This window comes from Cervus elaphus, chromosome 28 (genome assembly GCF_910594005.1).
Source record: "Cervus elaphus chromosome 28, mCerEla1.1, whole genome shotgun sequence".
NCBI lineage: Eukaryota > Metazoa > Chordata > Mammalia > Artiodactyla > Cervidae > Cervus > Cervus elaphus.
Window position 1 is genome coordinate 10347735 of NC_057842.1, and position 20965 is coordinate 10368699.

Sequence of the window (20965 nt, forward strand, 5' to 3'; positions counted from 1 at the left end):
AGCTTCTCCTCCTCCAGTCATTCCCTCCTTGCCACCCCCGTCCCCAAACTGTTACTAGGGAAACTCGAAAAAGAACTGGATGCATTAAGAAAACAAAAGTTTCGACCCCATAGGCACGATCCCATCGCCATGCAGAAAGCAACGCAGACGCCCAACCTCGGTCGCCGTATCAGCCAGAACAAGTAAGATGTTAATTGCAGCCTCGCAGAGAAAAAAAAAGAAAGAAAGGAAAAACAAAAACAAAAACAAAAACTAGTATTGTTCCTCCCGGGTACGCTCGCCATTTGCGGGGGGCGAGACCTGCCCCCTCCGCGGTGGGAGATCCATCCCTCCGAGTCCAGGTGCGGAAAGGAAAAGCTGCGACAGGTCGGCGCTGAAAAAAAAACAAAAAGAGAGAGAAAGGCGACCTAGTGCGGCAGTTTCGCCCCCAGCCCCGGGGGTCGGCTTCCCGCGCTCCGCAGCCCGGGCCTGGCCTCCTTGAGGCGGTCAGTCCCCGCCGGCAGCGGTGCTGGGAATTGCAGGTGCACAGACCTCCCAGGCGCAGACAGCCGCGCTCCCGGGATGTGCGGGCTGGAAGCAGCGGTGACGTGAGGGGCACCGCGGCCCGGGGGTTGGCGCGCCGCCCGCCGGCCTCCCGCGAGCGCCCCTCCCGCCTCCCGCCTCCCGCCTCCCGCGCCCCGCCAGGCCGAGCTCCTCGCGGGCCCCGGGCCGCCTCCAGGCGCACCGCGCTGCACGCGCGCGCCGCCGAGCACACGCGGGGGCCCGGCGCGCGCCCGGCGGTGGCCGCGCGCTCTCTCCGTCGCCGCCGAGCACACGCGGGGGCCCAGCTCGCGCCTGGGGGGCCGCGCGCTCCGGCCGCCGCGCGCCCGGGAGAGCGCGCGCCGCGCGCGCACGCCCGACACAGAGCTTTACTATCTGGCTCCCCTCTTGCCTCCCTCCTCGCCGGGCATTCACAGGGCTCTCCGACATCACCAGCATCCCCAGCCAAGGCTGCTTTTTTTTTTCCTCTTCTTCTTCCCCCCTCCTCTCCTCTGTACCTGCGGGCTGGGGGGCGGGAGGAGTAGGAGGGGCGGGAGAAGAGCGGGGAGAGGGGAAGGCAGGAGCCCCAGCCTCCCGAGGCGGCCGCGGGCGCCCGCGGAGTGAACCCGCCGCCCCGGCGCATCGGCAACGCCGCCGCCTCTGCTCGGCGCGCTTCCTTGGCTTCCTGGCCGATCGCTGTGCTGGGGGGGCAGGTCTGGAAAAACAGCTCCAGTGGCTGTGAAGCCACTTCCTTTTTTTTTTTTTTTTTTTAAAATTCCTTAGCGTCTATCTTCGGGGGGCTCTCCCCGCTCCCGCCAGCGCCTCGGTGGGAGGTTGGATTCACTTGGCTACGGCGTAGGCTCGGGGTTCCTGGGGGGCTTTTATTCCCCCAGCCCTCCCCTCTTTGATTCTCTCTCCCCCCACCCCCGATCCCCGCGTTCTTTGCTTCTCTTATGTGCGCGTTAAAAAAAAAAAAATCCATCCTGATTTTCTAAGCTCAGCCGGGGAAAGATGGGCTCCGGGGCTCGGGACCGAAGGGGCGTCTCTCTGTCGCTGTTGCTGGGACGCGTGCCTGCGCTGCTGCCTTAGGCGCCCCGAGCGTTCCGAGAGGAAGGTAAGGACGGGGGTCTGGGGGTCACCTTCCCTCAGCCAGGGTCGCCAGCCGCCAGCTTTCCCCGGTTGGTGGGGGGTGAGGGGGTGGGTTGCGGAGGAAGGATCGGGAAAGGCAAGGCTGTTGCTGGCGGATGGAGGGGCTGCGAGCAGACCTGACGGTCTTCATTGACTTCAACGCCGCAGTTGAAAAGTTAGGCAAGTCTCGTTTTCCAGAGATGTGCTCGGTCAGGAGGGATAGGCTGAGAGACCTGGAACATCTGGCGGTTGCGTGTGATCGGGGTCATTTTGTGGGGGGAAATGTTAGGTTAAAAGGAAGTTAAGATAAGGGGAGGCCGTGGGTCTTCTATTGGGGGAGAAAGAAAAAAAAAAATCAGTGGAGTGATGGCGCCGTCTATGTTCGACTAAAGTGTCACCCAGAAAATCAGTTTTGAGGGGAGCTAAACTAAACGCCAGTTTGCCTCTCAGTAGGAGACAAATAAATAAATAAATGGCACATCCTTGAATCCTCGGTGGCCGGGCCCCTTACACACCCGCAACCCGGTTCTTTCTTTCTTAAAGAGAAAGATATAATTGTTGGAAGTGGCCCTGCAGTCGGGGACTGGCGGGGGATGGGGGCGGTGGTGGGGGTGACAGAGTTCGGGGATCCATTTGTGATTATGTAGAATAAAAGAAGACTCCGTACACGAAGGAGTATACCAGAGATCGAAATAAAGAGCGTTATATTGAGGGGGCTTTCTTGAGCCGGCTCGAAGAGTGAAATCAGAGCCGTTTATCCACTGTTTCTCATCCTTGATGAGGACAGCAATGCAGACATGCACTGTCAAATAGATGGAAGCAAAAGTACCGGGTTTCATTAGGAAAAGAAATACGACCTCTTTTTGAGTTAGTGATTATAAAATGAAGCCCCCTTTCATGGATGGAATTCCTAATTTAGACACTCACTGTCACATTGGCTCTCAACGCCTACACTCTATCCTGAAGAACACTGCGCAGACCTGCATTGCCTGCAAAGTGCTACAGCAGGGGGGAAAGGGGGGAATTATTTCTAGAATTTCCTATAACTTTCCCTGTTTTTTAACCTTTATATCCTCATTGGCTTTATTTTCTCAAGAAGAAAATGCATTATTCATTGAGCTGTATGTTTGAATCAGAGAACACTGTTTTGATAGTCCCAGCAATTCTGGTGTTATTTTAAACTGCTGCTATATGGAGATTTAGAGTTGGAGTTGTTTTTGCTTATGTGAAGACATAGAATTTGAATCATGATCTGGGGATTGCAGATCTGTCTTCAGGGACTTCATCACTGGATTTTGTGTGCATGCATTGGTGTGTGTTATGCAATGGGGAGGAAGAGGGTTTTATCCTTTGGTTCAGAGAGGACCCAGGGAAAGACATGAAAACTTAACTATCTATATGTCTGTATGTCTGTCTCTGTTTACAGAACAGTGGAAGAGACTGCAGCCTAAAGACTTTTAAAATTAACTTGGCATCACTTTTCTCAGCTCAAAGGCTAAGCAAAAAAGCAGTGTCATTTATTCTAAGAAATAACTTCTTAAAGGTTAAAGCTGAAAAATATTCAAGTTACTTTTGGATAACAACTTACAGAGGTAAATATAACCAAGAATTACTGTATTATGCAAGGCCAGGTTAAAAAAATAGAGGGGGAAAAGAAAAGAGCTTTGGAGCTGTTATTGGAGAGGTAGCAACAATTCAGTAATTGAAATCTGCTAGAAGAGACAATGCTAATTCTTGTATCTACCATGTGTAAATTTTAAATTATAGTAGATAACTCTAGGTAAAATAGCCCTAATTAAAAAAAAAAAAAGACTGAAACCAGTTCAGTTACTATGGTTCTGGGATTATTCACTAGTATCGCCTTTGGATACAGATACTAATACAATAGTCTACTTTACGTATCCCAGGAGACATGTCACATTGAAATGACTGCCTTAAATTGTGGTTCTCAATGATGATGTCCAAAAGCAAGTCTTCCTTCTGTATCTGCCCTTTCTTGGGTGATAGTTTACAGATTCTATTAATCTACATGAATACCTGTATTTTTGCATAGGAATTTCCCGTCAGTTCACATAGTGGCCCCTGCAAAGACTAGTAGGAGCATTTGGGTGATGGTGTTTCAGCTGCAGCAAATTACAATTTGTGTTTTTAAAATTGAGGCTATCATTTGTCATACGTGCTTTTCACATTTAAAAGAAAACAAATAATATGACAGCAGCTGTTCCCAGATTATCAGATTAGATTTTGTGTGATGTTGTTTACTGCAGGCAGAGAGCTGAGGGGGAGAAAAGATTTGTCTAGGTTGCTTAAAAATATCTCAGAAAGTAAAATTTAGGTTGTAATATTTAAAAAGCAGAATTTTCCTCTTCTTTCAATAGAATCATAATGCACTTGAAGGAAATCTTGGTAGATAAATGCATTCCTATTAGTAATCTATTGAATATTATTTTTAAATTGAATGTAGAGAATTTGGCCATTGCGAAGGGCCACGTGAGGGCGCTGTTCACACAGCAACAGATAGTTTTCTGGCATTAGAAAAAAATTACCTGCCCTTTTTAAAAAAGGCTTTTTTACTGAAATCTTGAGAACAGCTGGCTGTAATATTGGAAGGAGTTTCTTTTTATCAATGTGCGTAGACTCCTACTTGCATTTTACTTTCGTTGCCATTTTTACAGGCCAAATGACATAGGATGAAGGCTGTTCGTAACCTGCTGATTTATATATTTTCCACCTATCTCCTGGTTATGTTTGGATTTAATGCTGCCCAAGACTTCTGGTGTTCAACTTTGGTGAAGGGAGTCATTTATGGATCGTATTCTGTAAGTGAAATGTTTCCCAAAAACTTTACAAACTGCACTTGGACGCTGGAAAATCCAGATCCAACCAAATATAGCATTTACCTGAAATTTTCCAAAAAGGACCTTAGCTGCTCTAACTTTTCCCTCCTGGCTTATCAGTTTGATCATTTTTCCCATGAAAAAATCAAGGATCTTTTAAGAAAGAATCATTCTATAATGCAACTCTGCGAATCCAAGAATGCTTTCGTTTTTCTACAGTATGACAAAAATTTTATTCAAATACGTCGGGTCTTTCCAACCGATTTCCCAGGATTACAGAAAAAAGGAGAAGAAGATCAGAAATCTTTTTTTGAGTTTTTGGTGTTGAACAAGGTGAGCCCGAGCCAGTTTGGTTGCCATGTATTATGCACTTGGTTGGAGAGCTGCTTAAAGTCAGAAAATGGGAGAACGGAGTCTTGCGGGATCATGTATACGAAGTGCACCTGCCCTCAGCACTTGGGAGAGTGGGGACTCGACGACCAGTCACTGGTTTTGTTAAATAACGTGGTGTTACCCCTGAATGAGCAGACCGAGGGCTGCCTGACCCAAGAGCTGCAAACCACCCAGGTCTGCAATCTTACCAGGGAGGCCAAGCGACCGCCCAAAGAAGGTAAGGTCAGCCGAGAGGGGGTGCCGGGGCGGGGGCGGGGGGCCACGGGGCCGCAACGCGCTGTGCCCCACGCCGGCCGGACCCTCGCCACGTCCCTGGGTCACCTGTGGATTGATCTGTGGTCCTCACTGGTCTCTCAAGCTAGTCTTACGTTTCAAGGTTTTAGACAGGTGGCAGGGTGGGGTGGTGCTCAGCGACCTGCCCTTCGATGCCAGTGGGATGTTCAGGGGAAAATAGGTGCAAAAATGTGGAGTGGGTTTGAGAGGGAGGCGGGTGGGGAGGTGATGCTTTATTGCTTTTTTAGGCTTCAGCCCCTGGGGGAATGGGAGACACACACACACACACAAACCTGGGAGTGGATCTGTAGACTTCTCCCTGCGGCTTCAGCCCACTGTCTCATCTGTGACCTCTTTCCGGGTTGGAACTTGGGGCGTAGCTGCTGAAAGGTGACAGAGATTCAATGGCGTGTCTGTGTGGACCAAATTGCTTCCCCACGTGGGATGGCAAGGGTGCCCCTCCCCCAGAGACCCATCATCGTGTCAGAGATGCTTTGCACGAGGAGTCCCATGCAGGCTCTGTGGTCGACGGAAGCCCGCTGGAGGTGCGGACTGTGAGGTTACAAATGAACACAGGCAGGTCCTGCAAGACCTGGTACCCTGTTAGCATGACTTTGGGTTCTGTCTTCTTGGTCCCCTCTTGAGCTTGTCAGAGCCGAGCTAGATGGAAAGCTGTGCAGCGGAAATGCAGAAGAAAAGGGGAAAGTACAGGAGTGATTTATAGCTTCACCCAGACTCGTGGGGAAGCTGCCCCAGGATCTGAGACTGTGGATTATGTTTAATAAGGCTGGAAAGCTGGCACATTTTGATAAAACGGCCTTCCCTTTTGGAAGGTTAGGGGATGCATTCTGTTCATTTGAGGCCACGGCTGGTATCTAGCCTCTCTTGCTCCCCAACCCTGCACCCAGAGTGCATGTTGAATTTTTATGCAGGAAATGTTTTCTGATTGCCACAAAGATCCCTGTCTGTGGAAAGGGACAGCCAAGCTCCAGTCCCTCCTTGCTCTCCTCCCCCAACAGAAGTTGTCTTTGTGGCCAACATAAAATTGACACGTTGTTGGAGAATTTTAAGAGTAGCCAAGGTTTTGTAAGGGGGTGGGGGGCGGTGGGGAGAGAGAGAAAACCGGTTAACCAGCAAAAAGCCTTGAATTTTCTGCTGAAAGCCTTTTGGGGGATGGGAATTATGGAAGAACCATGGCACTCGGGGCAAAGAAACCTTAGAAAATAAATTCAGACTAATGGCGCTGGGAGAGGGGTGAAAAACCTTTAAGATTTCTTCGGGTCAGTGTTTCCCTAACAGCTGTGAAAGAAGAAAGCAAAGTGGTTTTAAATTACAGGAGTTCTTTTCTCTAGTAAAAATCCCAGAGAAGCACTTGCAACTGCAGGGATGGTATTTAACACCATTTAAAACCGATTAGTGTCCCTTAGAATAAGAAGCTATAGTACATGAGGAAAGTGTGATGTTATAAGCTGGCTAATAAGACAATTAACACCAGAATCTAGGTTTTGCTTCTCTGTTTTATTGCTGTTCTAATAAAATGGAAAAAATTTGTATCTTCAGTGGTTAAAATTTTAACATCAAATTGACTGCTGATGACAGTGGAAAAAGAATCTTGGTATATATACAATCCATTTTTTGTGAATGGTAGCAAGTGACAAAAACAAAGTTGTGTGTTCACTGAGTATGATTTTTAGAGATTTTGCTAGTCATCATCATGCGGTGTGGGTCAGGAAAGGGCCGAGATTTATAGAAGTTGGACTAGATGACCATTCGTTTCGGTAAATGACTAAGAGTGATTTTAGACATTAGATGTTTGAATCCTGGGGGAGACTGTATGCTTCTTTTGGCTAATTAGCTGGTGAAATGAGAAAGAAATACCTCCATAGACAAATCAGGGATTGTTTTAAAATTGTTAACATGTTAATAGAGCTGAAGAGGAAAAGTTTATATAATAGGGGAAGAGTATGTGCTGTATCAGTAAAATTGCACAGCCTATATCCTCTGTCTTCTAAATTTGTGCTCTTGAATTGCTTAGGTGTTCTGAGTCAGAAAGGTAAGGATAAGTTATTCCTGATGACATAATTGTGGCTGATGCCTTTGTAAGTAATTCTTATAAAATATGTATATAGTACTCCTTACTTCATTCAAAGAAGGCCTTTTAGGCCATGTTACATTGTAGGAAAGGAATGTGAAAATCTGCAGATGCTTAATTTAGTCAAATTATGCAAAGTACATTAAATCTTAGTCAATACAAATGATACGTAAAATCTTATGACAGAATTATTTAATACTATTTCAAATAAACTACCACATATTGATATTCACAGGGCTTGAGGGCTATATGTAATAATTATATACAGTGGTGGTACTCATATCTAATTTAATTCCAAAATGTCATTTTATTTGGTAACATGTAATCTCAACTTCTAAAATGGGATTTTAGAAGTCCCACTTGTATATTACTTTATGATTTCTATTTTCTGTGAAAAGTAAACTACCCTGTAAGTCACCAGGGGAATATTTACAAGTTCATCCTCTATAGTTTTTGCCTCCCATTGTATTTGCTATTATCACTACTGACTCAGAAGCCTTGAGTAGAAGTATTTTCCAGTGTATTACATCACAGAGGTGGCACAAATTTGACAGGATGGTCTTTACGCTCAGTGGATACAGTTTCAGAATTTTTTATGTAATGCTGATAGTGATGGTAAAAGGTATGCTGAATACTGAATATTTTGTATCTGTCCATTGGAGTTATCATATTTAGTTAGTATTTGAAAAAACTATCGGCTCCCAGCAATGGAATATCAGTTTTGAGATAGGACTTCTACTAAGATGTTTGTTAACAAACATTCATGTACTTAAAAATTTCATAGCCAGAAAACAATAAGAAGACTATTACTGTTTGAAATGACAACACTGACAATTACAGGTGTTATCTTGAATATATTATAAAAGTAAATTGTTAAATGATGCTTCATTAAAATGTGAAATTTTAGTATATTTAAATATTTTCTTATTTAAGATCATATTTCACATATTTGAGGGTGCCATGTGATTATAGAAACTTAGTTGTCATTTCCTAATTTTTATGTTAAATTTTGAAAGTCTAGTAAATCAGCAAAATGGACTGTCTTGAAAATAATGGTGTCTTATTTCAGGCAGTTATTAAAGAACTGTTTATGTACAGTATATATACCTATTTTTAAAAGAAAATTAACATTGTTTACCTGGTTTTCAAATGTGAGTATGGGATGAGATTGGTATTTATTCATGAGGTCTTTAATATGTTTTATAGCTTTCTTTTACCACAGATGATCCTGGACTATGTAGCTAAAGTATAAAAGATGATATATGATCTTATTTCTTACTACTTCACTTAAATAATTAAAACAGTTAAGAGAGAGAAATTGCATACCAGGGTGTCTAAATCATGAAATAAGCCTTAATGGAAGCTTTGTTTCCCACTTAACATCAATGGCGCTACTTATGTGCAGGGAGGTTGGGATCCCTGTATAGATTCCAGGAAATCTGAACACACACACTTCCTTGTCTTTTCATTCTGCCCCTGCTAGTCCTTGATAATCAACCACCCAAAGGAAGTCTCACCATGTGCCTGTATGAAGTCTAGCCTGTGTGTGTGTGTGTGTGTGTGTGTGTGTGAGAACTTGTAGGCACAGATCCAGAGCAATCTGTGTGTCTCTTCATTTTCAAGTGTTTTCATTTCTTTCTACTTTTGGTGCCCTTATCCCTCTTTTAGTCACCTTCCCCTTGCTTCTTTAGCCTCCTGGCTCTTACTTCCTTTGTGAATGCTGTGATCCCACTCTGTATCAGAATGTACAAAGATCTCCTGAGTCAGTGGTATCTTGTCTGCTCTTCCCCTTGGCTGGACCCATAGCCCTTTGCACACACTCTACTTCTCTTCTAGCATCTATCATATGGCATTGAAATTTCCATTTATTTTTCTGTCTTCCTCTGCTAGTCTTGTGAGTTCTTCAAGTGTACAGACTTGGTCTTCCAGTTGTCTAGCACAGTCTAAACAGAGCTTCAATAAAGATTGATTGACATGAATGTTAAATGAGCGAAACATAATAAAAAATTTAAATAAGGAATATACCAATAGATTGAGGTTAATACAATTTATAACAGTTCCAGTACCATTGAGGTGTTATTTAGCCAGCTCCTTGTCTCAAAGTATTGTTTAATAACATTTTTAAAAGCTCAAGAAGAATGGAATCATTGAGAAGCAGTGTTAGTTCCATGTGCATTTATTACAATAGATTAGTGATAAATATAGCTTTCTATATACAGCTGTCTACAAAAACAGTAGTAAGAAAATTTGCCAATTTTTACCTGTTTTTTAATTTTCTTCATTTCTATCTATGTTTTTTTCTTCTGGCTCTAGCAGTTCTTCTCCAGAAATGACATTTTCCAAATCTTTTTTTCCACACTTTGAAAAGAAACATATGCAAAGTCTTTCTAAGAAAGAGGAAGAATATTTGCATGTCATTTAGAGCTTCTGTTACTTATTCCTGATTATGACCTATACATATAGTAATAGTAGAATACTACTAAAATTTTAGGCCTGGCCAAGTAACAGGCCCTAATTTTTACTTTTGCCATTTTAGAATTTTGTCAAGCAGTTTAGGGAGTGGCTCAGCTATATAGTATTAATGAAAACTCCATTATGTGGCAACTTTTTGGGGAGGCTGTAAATTAAAATATTAACAGAAAAATGTTTGTGTACACATGTATGTCATGCAGATTTTAGTGTTAGTTGCAGATAAATGTGCTACACATCAGTTTTCTTCAAAACTGAGATGGGAATTTCATTTACTTAGATTCCAACTTCATGTATTCCTATACTTCATTTCCTAATAGAAGTGATTTTATTGTTAAACTAAATACTTTAATGAATACAGGGTTCCTTAGAGTCAGTTTGATCTGTATTACCTACAGTTAGAGATCAAGTCATCTGGCCCCTGGATCTGAAATCATAGTTTCTTAAAAAATCTACATTTCTTACTTTTTTGAAATACCATGAGCTGGGTTTGAATCCACACCTTCACCTGAGAAGCCTGTTCTGTGTCTCTGCTTCCCTTCTTGGGTTGTTAGAAATGCTTATTCCTCAGGGTACAAGGAACAGGATATGACATTATGTAGTTGGAAAAATTATCCCCCAAAACTAATGAAATTAATGGCTTGGAATACTTTAGTTCCTGTCAGCCCTGTGGAAATTTCTTACCAATTCAGTTAACTAATACAGATCAGAGAGGTATTCAATTTTTCTAAGTATGTCACTTCACTGAAATGAAAGGTGTATTTTAGTATGAGACGCACTTGGGTCCTGAGAGTGATTCAGCCACCTCGTAGCATCCTTGACAAGGGATGGTCCTTCCCTGAGCTTGACGGTACTGTGGCAAAGTGCTGAGTTAGATGAGATTGCATATGGAAAACACTTGGTCTAATCCTCAAGTTTCCTTAGGCCCTCAGTTCAGTTTATGAAACCTCTTGTTTATTCTTATCTTTTGGCTATAAATGATAGAAGATTGATAATAACTAGTGAAGTAGATTGCCATGTAATTATTTGAACTTGTTTAGGAATTTGGGACATTTAACAAAGGGTCGTTAGTAAGCATCTTGACTGTGTGTCTATTTTGTATTATATAAGGAAAAGGTCACATCTGGATACCTTTGTGTTGATGGAGGCATGACTAATACATCAAATAGATCAAGCCAATGAATGTGAGTCATCCCAGGGCTGGGAAGCTGTCCTCTGGATATCATTGCTGATCCTTTTTAAAGTCTGTAAAATCTAAATGTAAATTAAGGGGTTTCCAAATGTTTTACTCTTTGCTGCATTATGCAAAGTTAAATTCATGTTTTGAATTCTGTTTTGAAAAGGAATTATCCTGAAACAATTAAATCTATATTAAATCATTTGGAAAGAAGTAGAACATTTTTGGAATTTTTTTCACTGAATTGTGTTTAGTTGTTATAGACTAATGAGCCCTCAGAGTCCTCCAAAGGCTTACATATTCAGTTATTGAAAACACATTTAAAAATTTGTTCGAACTCATTTGAAGATTCTGATGTTTTCTTAAAGTAGAATTACAGAATGCCATCTATAAGACTGCATAAAATGCCAAGTGTTCTGTGTTCTGTTAAATGCTAAATGCTCTATTTTCAGTTATCTTTTAGCTGTCATTCAGGAATTTTGCTCACATGCAGAGAATGACCTAGCTAATACTTACCTATTAAAGGTTAATATATTTCTTCTTATTACTAATAAGATATTCTTAATAAAGTAATATGTTTCTAGTTTGCAAGAAAGTGCCATAAGTAACAAATACATAGTAAATACATTAGTGTGGAGCTATTTCTCTCAAAAATAATTCCCTGAATAGGAATCTTTTCTGAAATTGGACATGTTTGCTGATATGCATTTTCCCCTTATGACACAACCCATATGCTTAAAGCGTGTTATAAAATATGAAGGCAAAATGGTTACTGTTGAGTTTCTCCCATATTGAGTGAAATAATTTATCCTCTAACCTAATCTTGGATATTATATTCTCAAATTACTGCTAGATAACAAGATTCTTTAAAGACTGAGAGTTGTTTGGGAAAACAGGGCAAATATGTGCATGGAAAAGACATTGGAACACTGATGGAACCAGATTACGGTGTTGAGGATGCAGTTTACATGCACGTAGATATAATCAAAAGCATTAAAACAATTGTGGACTCAACCAGAGTCTACCTTGGTAAATTACTTTTTTAGCAATGAATATGTTAAAATAATGTAAATGGCACACAGAAATATTTGCTTTCCTGGGTCAGTGGTATAGAGTATCTATTTCATGACATTTCTACTGGTGTTCTTCCATTTAAAAATAATTTTTAAAGTTTTGATTAAAATTTATTAAAAATTAATATCTACTGTGCATATATAAATAAAGATAATTTGTTCTCTAATAACTATTTTTAAAGAGAAAACTTCATCTACGTATCACTTTTAAGAAAATAAAGATATGGAGTGTTTTGTTAAACATCTTATAAATTAAAAGAATGTAAGGAAACCTGACATTGAGAAAGTGCTTTCCAGTTCACAGAGGTCTGTGGCACAAATTGTTCTCCTTGAGTAGTAACTGTGTGAGGCACCTATTATTCGCTCCATCAGCATGGGCCGATTATATCTTAAAGACCATGGCTTTCCTTTCTCATCATTTTACTACAGACTGGTCCAAATGAAAAACTACAGCATTTTAGAGCTATGAGTTTCTCCCTGTTTCTGGAACACCTGAATCTAAATCACAAATTCTCAGATTCATAAGGGCCTCTCGGCATCATCTCGTCCAAATCTTCCCTGACTGAAGGAATTCCAATCTGCAGATGTATCATGGGAACATTATTTCAACTGAACATAAGTGTTATTGGAGTTTATATTTAATTCCATTTCTATAATGTAAAAGAGACACAGTCATTTAGGATGGTTGGATAGATCTAATCATTAAAAAAAAAAAATTACCTGGTATCCAGCCAGAACAATAATCGAAGTATATTGCTTTACTAATGAATATAGACTGGTCTTTACAAATCAGAACTTTCATTCATTAGTTTTTTTTTTTTTTTTGTCCTATTTGGTATATATTTAAACAAATGTAAGTTTCAAAAAAAAAAAAAATCTATTGATTTTCAGTCTAAACATATTAAGTTTAAAGAGCAGTGTGTTTCAAGTGCAGAGCCTGTCTAGATTTAGAAAGATGATTTACCAAGGTCTGTCTTGGATTTTCGTTTTATTATCATTCTCTAGGGCAATCTGTGTTTTAAAGAAATAACATGTTCTATTTTTTAGTTATCCCGTTGCACATTGAGAAATGCTGTTACAGTGGGAAACAGATCAGAACCCACTCCTGTTTTGAAGGTCACAGCTCCTGTGGATGGGCTTCCATGGATTCTCTGGAAACCCCTCTCTTCTCTCACTCCTGAGGCCCACGCCCTGATGGTCACCCTAGGACTGTACCCTGTCTCCCTGGTTTCTCCAAGCTTTATCCATGCCTTACTCTCTTCTCAAATTACTTTACTCGAAGACATCGTCTGTTTCTTACTGGGACATTTACTGGTACAGGAGTATGTGATTTTGTTAACTAATTACATTGAGATTGGTTTGAAATTGTTCCTTTTAATGTACTAACAGTCTTATGTAATAATTAGCCATTTGCAGAGTTTCAGTTGGCTAGCCCTACTAATTGAAAGGATTGAGCTAGGCTTCCCTGGTGGCTCAGATAGGAAAGAATCCACCTGCAATGCAGGAGACCCAGGTTTGTCCCTGGTTCGAGAGGATCCCCTGGAGAGGGAAATGGAAACCCCCTCCAGTATTCTTGCCTGGAGAATTCCATGGACAGAGGAGTCTGAAGGGCTACAATCCATGGGGTCGCAAAGAGTCGGACATGACTGAGCAACTTTCACTTCACTTGAAAGAGTTGAGCTAATCAAAGTGAAAACCAATTGGCCATTTTTTAAGAAGCTCAGTTGACATGGTTTATTTTACACTTGATCTTAACTCAGGATCAGTATATGTTCATCTTCCTAACTCCATTGAGTTTAGAAACTCCTCCAATAGTCTTTCTATACGTACACGCTGACTTGTTGACTACTTAGCTTGTTTCCAAATCACATAACATGTACATTTGTATACAATTTTTCAGTGATGATGTGACCACAAAACATTTGAACTGGCCTGGATATTCAAGGAAAGTTTTGTGAGTTGGTAATTTCAAGGCTCACATATAAAATGTAAAAAATGCTGGCAGATTAATATTTAGTTTTCATTTTACTACATCATCATAACAGTGGAAATATAAAATGAAAACAGAATCTCAGTTGCTAATGTAAGTATCCTTTTGCCTGTTGATTTCATTATACATCTCAAGTGTGTGTGCTCAGTTGTGTCCAACTCTTGGCGATTCCATGGACTGTAGCCCGCCAGGCTCCTCTGTCCATGGAATTTTCCAGGCAGGGATACTGGAGTGGGTTGCCATTTCCTACTCCAAGTAAAGACCAAAAAAAAACAAAACAAGACTAACACAGAGCTTTATTTTTTTCTTTCATTTCATTGCAAAAAGAAACCAAGGCAGCTAAGTTTATCCTTATAATTTTATTAAGAAAATTGCAGTTTTTAACTCTTTTTCTGTGTTTAGGTTGCCTTTCACATCACAGAATAGGCCTGAAAAGGAGAAAGGAAAATAACTTCCAAAGAAACAAATGGGCTAACCTTTATTTTTTTCTGACCTTCTGTTGATATACAGCTTTATGATTTTTCTGAATAGGTGATACATAACAAATATTTATTATACAGTGAATGCTTTTGGAAATATTTTTCTAATGCTGGCTCCTCATACTAATTGTAATGTGGAAAAGAGGGCACCTTGAGAAGATAGAAATCTGTTTACTTTATATAATCTTTCCACATAAATCTGGCGAATTTTCAATGACCTGCTTCTGCATTGTGGGCTGAGAAATTTCAGTTTATTTTGGCTTCCCAGAGAGGTCATCTTCCTCTACAGAAATGTCAGCCTGTGGTCGGCTCTCTTTGGCTGGCCTTGGTTTTTGTAACTTAGAGGGCAAACTATGTATATTTTTAAGTGGTGCCTGAGATATTAACCAAATGCAGCCTTTTCAATCGGCTTTACTTCCAACTACAATGAAGTAAATGGCCATGAAGCACGGTTGTTGGTTCCATTTGTACCACTGAGAGCATTTTAATTGCCTTCCTTAGCTTGTAATATATTAACAGTCTGTTCTCTTAAAAATGTATGGTTTTCTTCTGTCTAGTGGTTTTCCTGGAATTTTCTTATGACCATAGTTTGGTGTCCAGTTGGTGATAAAGGGCATAAGTGAATTCTAGGCAGTAATAAATATTACATGTACTTGCCACTGGTCTCTGCATCCTGAGGGGGAGAGAAACCACAGCAATATGGCTGACTAGAAGTTAATCCATTAAGTAGCAAGAACTGATTAATGCAAAATAAGTAAGTATGTATAGGATATGAATTAATACAGCTTTCTTTCCCCTTAGCAATGGAAATTTTTTTTCTAAATAAAAAGTCAATATATAAAAAAGTTTATTAAAAATAGAACTTCTTTGGTGAAGTGAGCAGGAAGCCCAGGGCTTGCCTAATGCACCTCCAGAGGTGAGACACCTCCATTCTGCTTTTTGTCCCACTTGTGGAGTAAGAGATCTCTCATGACCCATGCCTACTGCCTGTCCTGTGAACACTTCCCTTGGGATCTCTCTGGTCAGTTTGTCCTGGGGCTGCATGTCGCGTTTTGGGACCGGTACCTGAATTCTCCATCTTTCTGTCTCATTATCTGGATTGCGAGCCTCTTCCACCTGAGGTTTCCAAACATGCAAATTCACTTATTGCTATCATACCTCTTGCTCATAGACTAAAGTTTACCCAGATAAATATGAATATTGTATTGGAATCCTTTTGGATCTTTAATTGATGAATAATTAGAAGCCCTAATGTTAAGTCTTTATAAATGTACTGTTTTTGGGTGTTACCCATTCTGATTCTCTTCCTGATTGTTTAGTTACTCCCCAAACCATTCAGCTGCAGACTATCAAACTTCTTGGAATAAACTAAAGTTATTAGGGCATAAAATTTTTTGAGCTCCTTTGTTCACATATCATGGATATCTGCAACAGAAGCAGGTTATTAAAACAACCACCAAAAACCATGTTAGCATCCGTTCCATAGACATGAGTGGACACTGAGGTGTTATTATGCTCTTCCAGTAGTGTCAGCTGGAGAAGGCAATGGAAACCCACTCCAGTACTCTCGTCTGGGAAATCCCATGGACGGAGGAGCCTGGTGGGCTGCAGTCCATGAGTCGCAAAGAGTCGGACACGACTGAGTGACTTCACTTTCACTTTTCACTTTTGTGCACTGGAGAAGGAAATGGCAAACCACTCCAGTATTCTTGCCTGGAGAATCCCAGGGACGGAGGAGCCTGGTGGGCTACCGTCTGTGGAGTCACAGAGAGTCGGACATGACTGATGCGACTTAGCAGCAGCAGCAGGAGGGTCAGCCTTCCCCCTCTGTGGGCATGGGTGGGGATTGTTTTCTGGACCAGCTGTGCCTGTGGGGTCATGTGACCGACTCTGGCCAATGAATGGTGAGCAGAAGTGTTACTCCTTCCTTCTGAGTTCGGTCATTTCATTGCTGGAGTAAGATCACCAGAGTGGTCTCTTTGCCTCTGGCAGGGGGACCTGTGCCAGAGAGAAGGGCCTCCGTGGCAGCCTGTGTACTTAAATGTGTGAGCTGAGAGGAGCCCCTTGCTGTGGCCTGCTGATCTGTGATGGTCCTGAAGCTGAGCCAGGAAGTTCTTTTTCTGTTTCGAGACACTTTGTATTTGGATTTGTCTTTGTTACTGCAGCCTAACCTAGCATATAACATATAACATATATATATATATATATATATATATATATATATATATATATAAACATATAACATATAGCATATAACCTAGCTGATAACAGATGTCCAGTTGGGGAGGGTTGGGGCACAGGGGCATTAACTGATAGTTTTAAGAGGTGACAAGGCCCTCTGGTGACCTGTTGTGTAATTCAGCTGTGAAGATGTGGTGGCCAGAGAGGTCTGTGACATTTTGTGGGGAGGATCTTGCCTACCGGAATATTCTACAGTGTATTCTGGGATAGCTGAATTTCAATTTATTGTTAACAACACTCTGGACCTCATTTTAGGTATTAGTTATCAATATTTAATTGTTCTAGCCTAATTAAAATTAATAGTAAATTAACTACAGTCATCGCATGTTTGGACTTCCCTGGTGGCTCAGATGGTAAAGTGTCTGCATACAATGTGGGAGACCCTGGTTCAGTCCCTGGGTCAGGAAGATCCCCTGGAGAAGGAAATGGCAACCCACTCCAGTACTCTTGCCTGGAAAATCCCATGGACGGAGGAGCCTGGTAGGCTACAGTCCATGGGGTCACAAAGAGTCGGACACGACTGAGCGACTTCACTCACTATTGTATGTTTAGATAACAAGAGACCGTTCTTTTGACATACACTTAAAAGCTATTGGATTTTTATATATTTTCAAACTCACCCAGACTAGAGAGCGTTTGTGGTCTTTTGCTGAGTCATGATTGTCAAAGAACAGGACGAAACATTCCTTGTGGTCTGGTGGTTCATACTGACAGGTGAAAACCTGGCCCATTACTGGCCCTTCACCCTCCCTTCTTTATCTTCATTCTCCCTTCCCTCCTTTCCCCTCTTTCCCCCTTCCTCTCTTTCTGCTTGGGTACTTCTTTTCCCTCCACTTACATAGGCCCTGATGTATATGTGTTCACCCAGATTCTGTATTGCAACAATTTGCACAGAATCTGTTATCAGTATACATGTAGGTGTTTGTGGTAAACAAATATTTCTATGGTCGTTCAAGGGGAGCTTATAAACACTTAGTAAGCACTGCCTCATTAATCTTAACAGTTTTCTGGTGAGGTTAATTATGTAGCAGTAATTAACCTCCCCTGTGAGTAGGTGGGCTTTTGCCACATTGAGAGGCGTTCTTCCCTTACAGGAGAGGTGGGAGGGAGCAGTGGGCTGCTCTGAGCTTTAAACATGCCTCTGAATGCTACTTCCCAGGAGGGAATACGGGGGGTACTCGGGAAAATCTTAATTATACTGGCCTGAGCCTTGCATTATGTCCCTGAGTCTCCTGTCCTCAAGTTCTCATTATAATATGCTTGTTACTTATAAGAGACACATTCCAGGACTCTGATGGGGGTATACAGAACACTTAGCAGCTGAGAAATTAAAAAAAAAAGAACACAAGTATATTCTCTTTTTTTTTTTTTTCATTTTATTTTGTGTTCTGAAGAAAATTTAAGTATGCAGTGAATTATCAATTTTTTCCCTTCCCGTGTGTTTTATATCTGATCTGTGGGACACACGCATATACACAGTCACTTATGCATGAATCTGTGGCATTTAACACCCACAGGTATTATATGCAATGTGATTTTAAAAGATGAACATTTTTACAATAGCTTGAGGATATATTCCCTGCTAAACTGCGTTTACTAACTAAATATTTACTAGATATAAATCTAACTAGTGTCACTATTGAGAAGATCACAGGAATGGCAAAGAATAAAGATTCCTTTTGCAAGGTAAGCTTTAACATTTAAGTTGATATTTTGAAAACTCACTTGGAGCCTTTTTAATAAATACATTCAGATCAGTATTCTGTGGATCTTCATAATTATCAGAAATTAATTTTTTTTTTTACTTAGGATTTAAGAGTAAAAATCATTTGCCAAGCAGGTTTCTAAAAGTTGAAAACAAATGTCAATTCATAAAAGTGTACACTTTTCCATTTCTGGGAAAGTCACGTGTATCATGTCATAACAAATTAACACTTTCAAATTCTGTTTAATCATTGATTATTTTCTTCCTTTGGAACTTGTTCCATATTAGATCCCACACGAAAATTGCTTCAAGTCAACATTTCATAGTGATTTAAGAGTCAGACTTCCTGGGTTCAAATCTCATTTTCTCAACTTCTAATGGAGAATATTACATATTTCTCTAAACTTCAGTTTCTTTGTCAATGTGAAATTACTGAGAGATTGAGATAATTAACATAAAAAATTAACATGATTCCTGGACTGTTTAATAGAGGCTCAAAAATATGAACTTTCATTGATTGGATGGTTTTGGAACCCTTTAGAAAATATGCATAAGCTTTTTCTTTAGTGCAACAAATAAAACTTTGATTTGTAATAAAAAAGTAATTTATTTAATTGACCTCCAAGAAACTAAAATGCCTTCTGGGTCATTCAGTCTGGAAAAACGTACTGTATCTTTAATCCTTTCTTCCCTCTGAATCTTCAGGTTCCTGAGAAAAGTAGTCTGAGTTAAGCTGCCATATCTCTTCTCCTTTCTTCCTCATTTCAGAAGTGAATCACTCTGTTCCCCACATCATCATTTTCTTCTTAAAACAGACTAGCCAGTGATATTCACAGATTGTTTGACAAATGGTGATTGCCTCCAGATGATTTTCTCTCAAAGACCCGTGTCCACTCTAAATCAGAATCAAAAAGCATTGTGGACTGTATTTTGTCTGCCTAAGCAGCTTCATCTTCTGGGTATTTTCCCGAAAATATTTTTGTATCTTGGGTGAGTCCTTTCCTCATAACATTATCGTTTAAATGAATTCCCATTTTATTGGTTAAGTCAAGTTAGAATCTGTATTCTGATTTTTTTCCCACGATTGGCATGCGTGTTAAAAATGAAGAAAACTGTAATTACCTCCTGGCCTGCAATGAATCCCTTTTTTCTTCTGAGCAGAGTCAGATCTCCTAGAAAAATATCTTGCTTGCTGCCTGCTTCTTAACATTTATTCTAAGGCTTACTGTAAGAAAATATCGATAAAATATAAATCCATACTATATTTTTCAGAAGATCATACCTTTTTACTTTCGGTTTTCTGAAACTTTTATTTTTGCCTTTATAAACAAGAGAATTAGCAATGTGGCATTAGATACTAATATTTTTAACTCTCTAGAATCCTTTGTATTTAGAAGAGCACTTAGAAGACTGAATAACTGCCTTCTGGATGAGACTTTCCATAACTTGAGGCAAGTCAGTCTGAGCTCCAGTTTACTCAGTTACAAAAAATAAAATTAGATGACTAAAACTCATAGGATTCTGTGGCAAGTAAAACTGTACCATATATGAAAGCCATTAAGAAAATGAACAGTGGCATCCAAATATGTTATTGTTATTTATGGTTTTAACTTGTAAATTTGATTAAATTCATTAGTTCATTGGCATATGTGCATGTGAAATAACGGTCCTGTCCTGCAATAATAAATATCATAGATGGTTGGGTGGATTGTTGGACTTATTTGCAGACAAGACTGATTTGTCCTTGGGAAAACACTGTTCCCTTGGATCTTCTTTTTCTTTTCGATGTCAGTGGAAGCAGTGACAATTTGAGTTGCACATTCAAACCTTTTAGTTTGATTCCCAGCCCTGCCTTCCGCCAGCTTGGTGACCTTTGGCAATTTGCTTCATATTTGTAAATCACATTTTCTGTGTCTGTGAAAGAGAGATCATCTCTCTGCCATTTCTTTTTAAAAAAAAATGTATTCTGTACAGAGGGGGAAAAAAAAAACACTGTTAAGATAAATGCATGAAAAATGCAGAAGTGGTCAGTTCTCTTAATGCTGGTTTTTAAGTAATGGCAAGCTTTAAGTTTTCATCTGCCCATTGTTAGTTAAAGTATGACTTCAATTGTGTTCAGGTCTAGCTTTCCTCTTCTGTAGATGAAAATCAGAAGTACAGTGAATCACTTCATAATAAGCTTTCCACTCCATGTTGGTCAAAGAAACAGTCTGAAAGTAAACACATCCTTTCTTCCCTTTTGTGTCTTGGAAAAGTCAAGTTAGCATTGGAGGAGAATGAGTAGATGAATGCTTGCCCAAAACCTTATCCCCAGTGCCAGAAATACTGTGGGAGAAATTGTTATTTTACAGAATACTTCTTTTCTCAAGGAGACAAAGGCTACTTGTAAATAAGCAAAGATTTCTATGCCATATCAAGTAATTAAAATTAAATGTATTAATCTTTGAGGAATACAGATAGGTAAATTTTGCATCAAGGTGGATTTTGAAACAGTAAAATGTGGAAAGAAACATGCGGAGAGAGCTTCATAATTTCATGAAGTATTTTTATATCCACCCTGAAAAGACAACAGTTTGGAATCTGTTTTCT

At 40.3% G+C, this 20965-nt stretch overlaps 1 protein-coding gene across 2 annotated transcripts in view; it reads left to right on the forward strand.

Moving 5' to 3' along the window:
* The first annotated feature begins 1024 nt into the window (after positions 1 to 1024).
* ADGRB3 (adhesion G protein-coupled receptor B3) overlaps positions 1025 to 20965 on the forward strand; it is an 850102-nt gene continuing 830161 nt past the window's right edge. Inside the window, exons 1-3 of one of the 2 annotated variants that reach the window (XM_043890329.1) lie at positions 1026 to 1633; positions 3074 to 3239; positions 4323 to 5094. In XM_043890329.1, the coding sequence (XP_043746264.1) occupies positions 4338 to 5094 (757 nt within the window). In that variant the 5' untranslated portion in view covers positions 1026 to 1633; positions 3074 to 3239; positions 4323 to 4337. Of the gene's footprint in view, positions 1634 to 3073; positions 3240 to 4322; positions 5095 to 20965 lie in introns of both variants that reach the window. The other variant, XM_043890330.1, reaches the window with a different exon arrangement.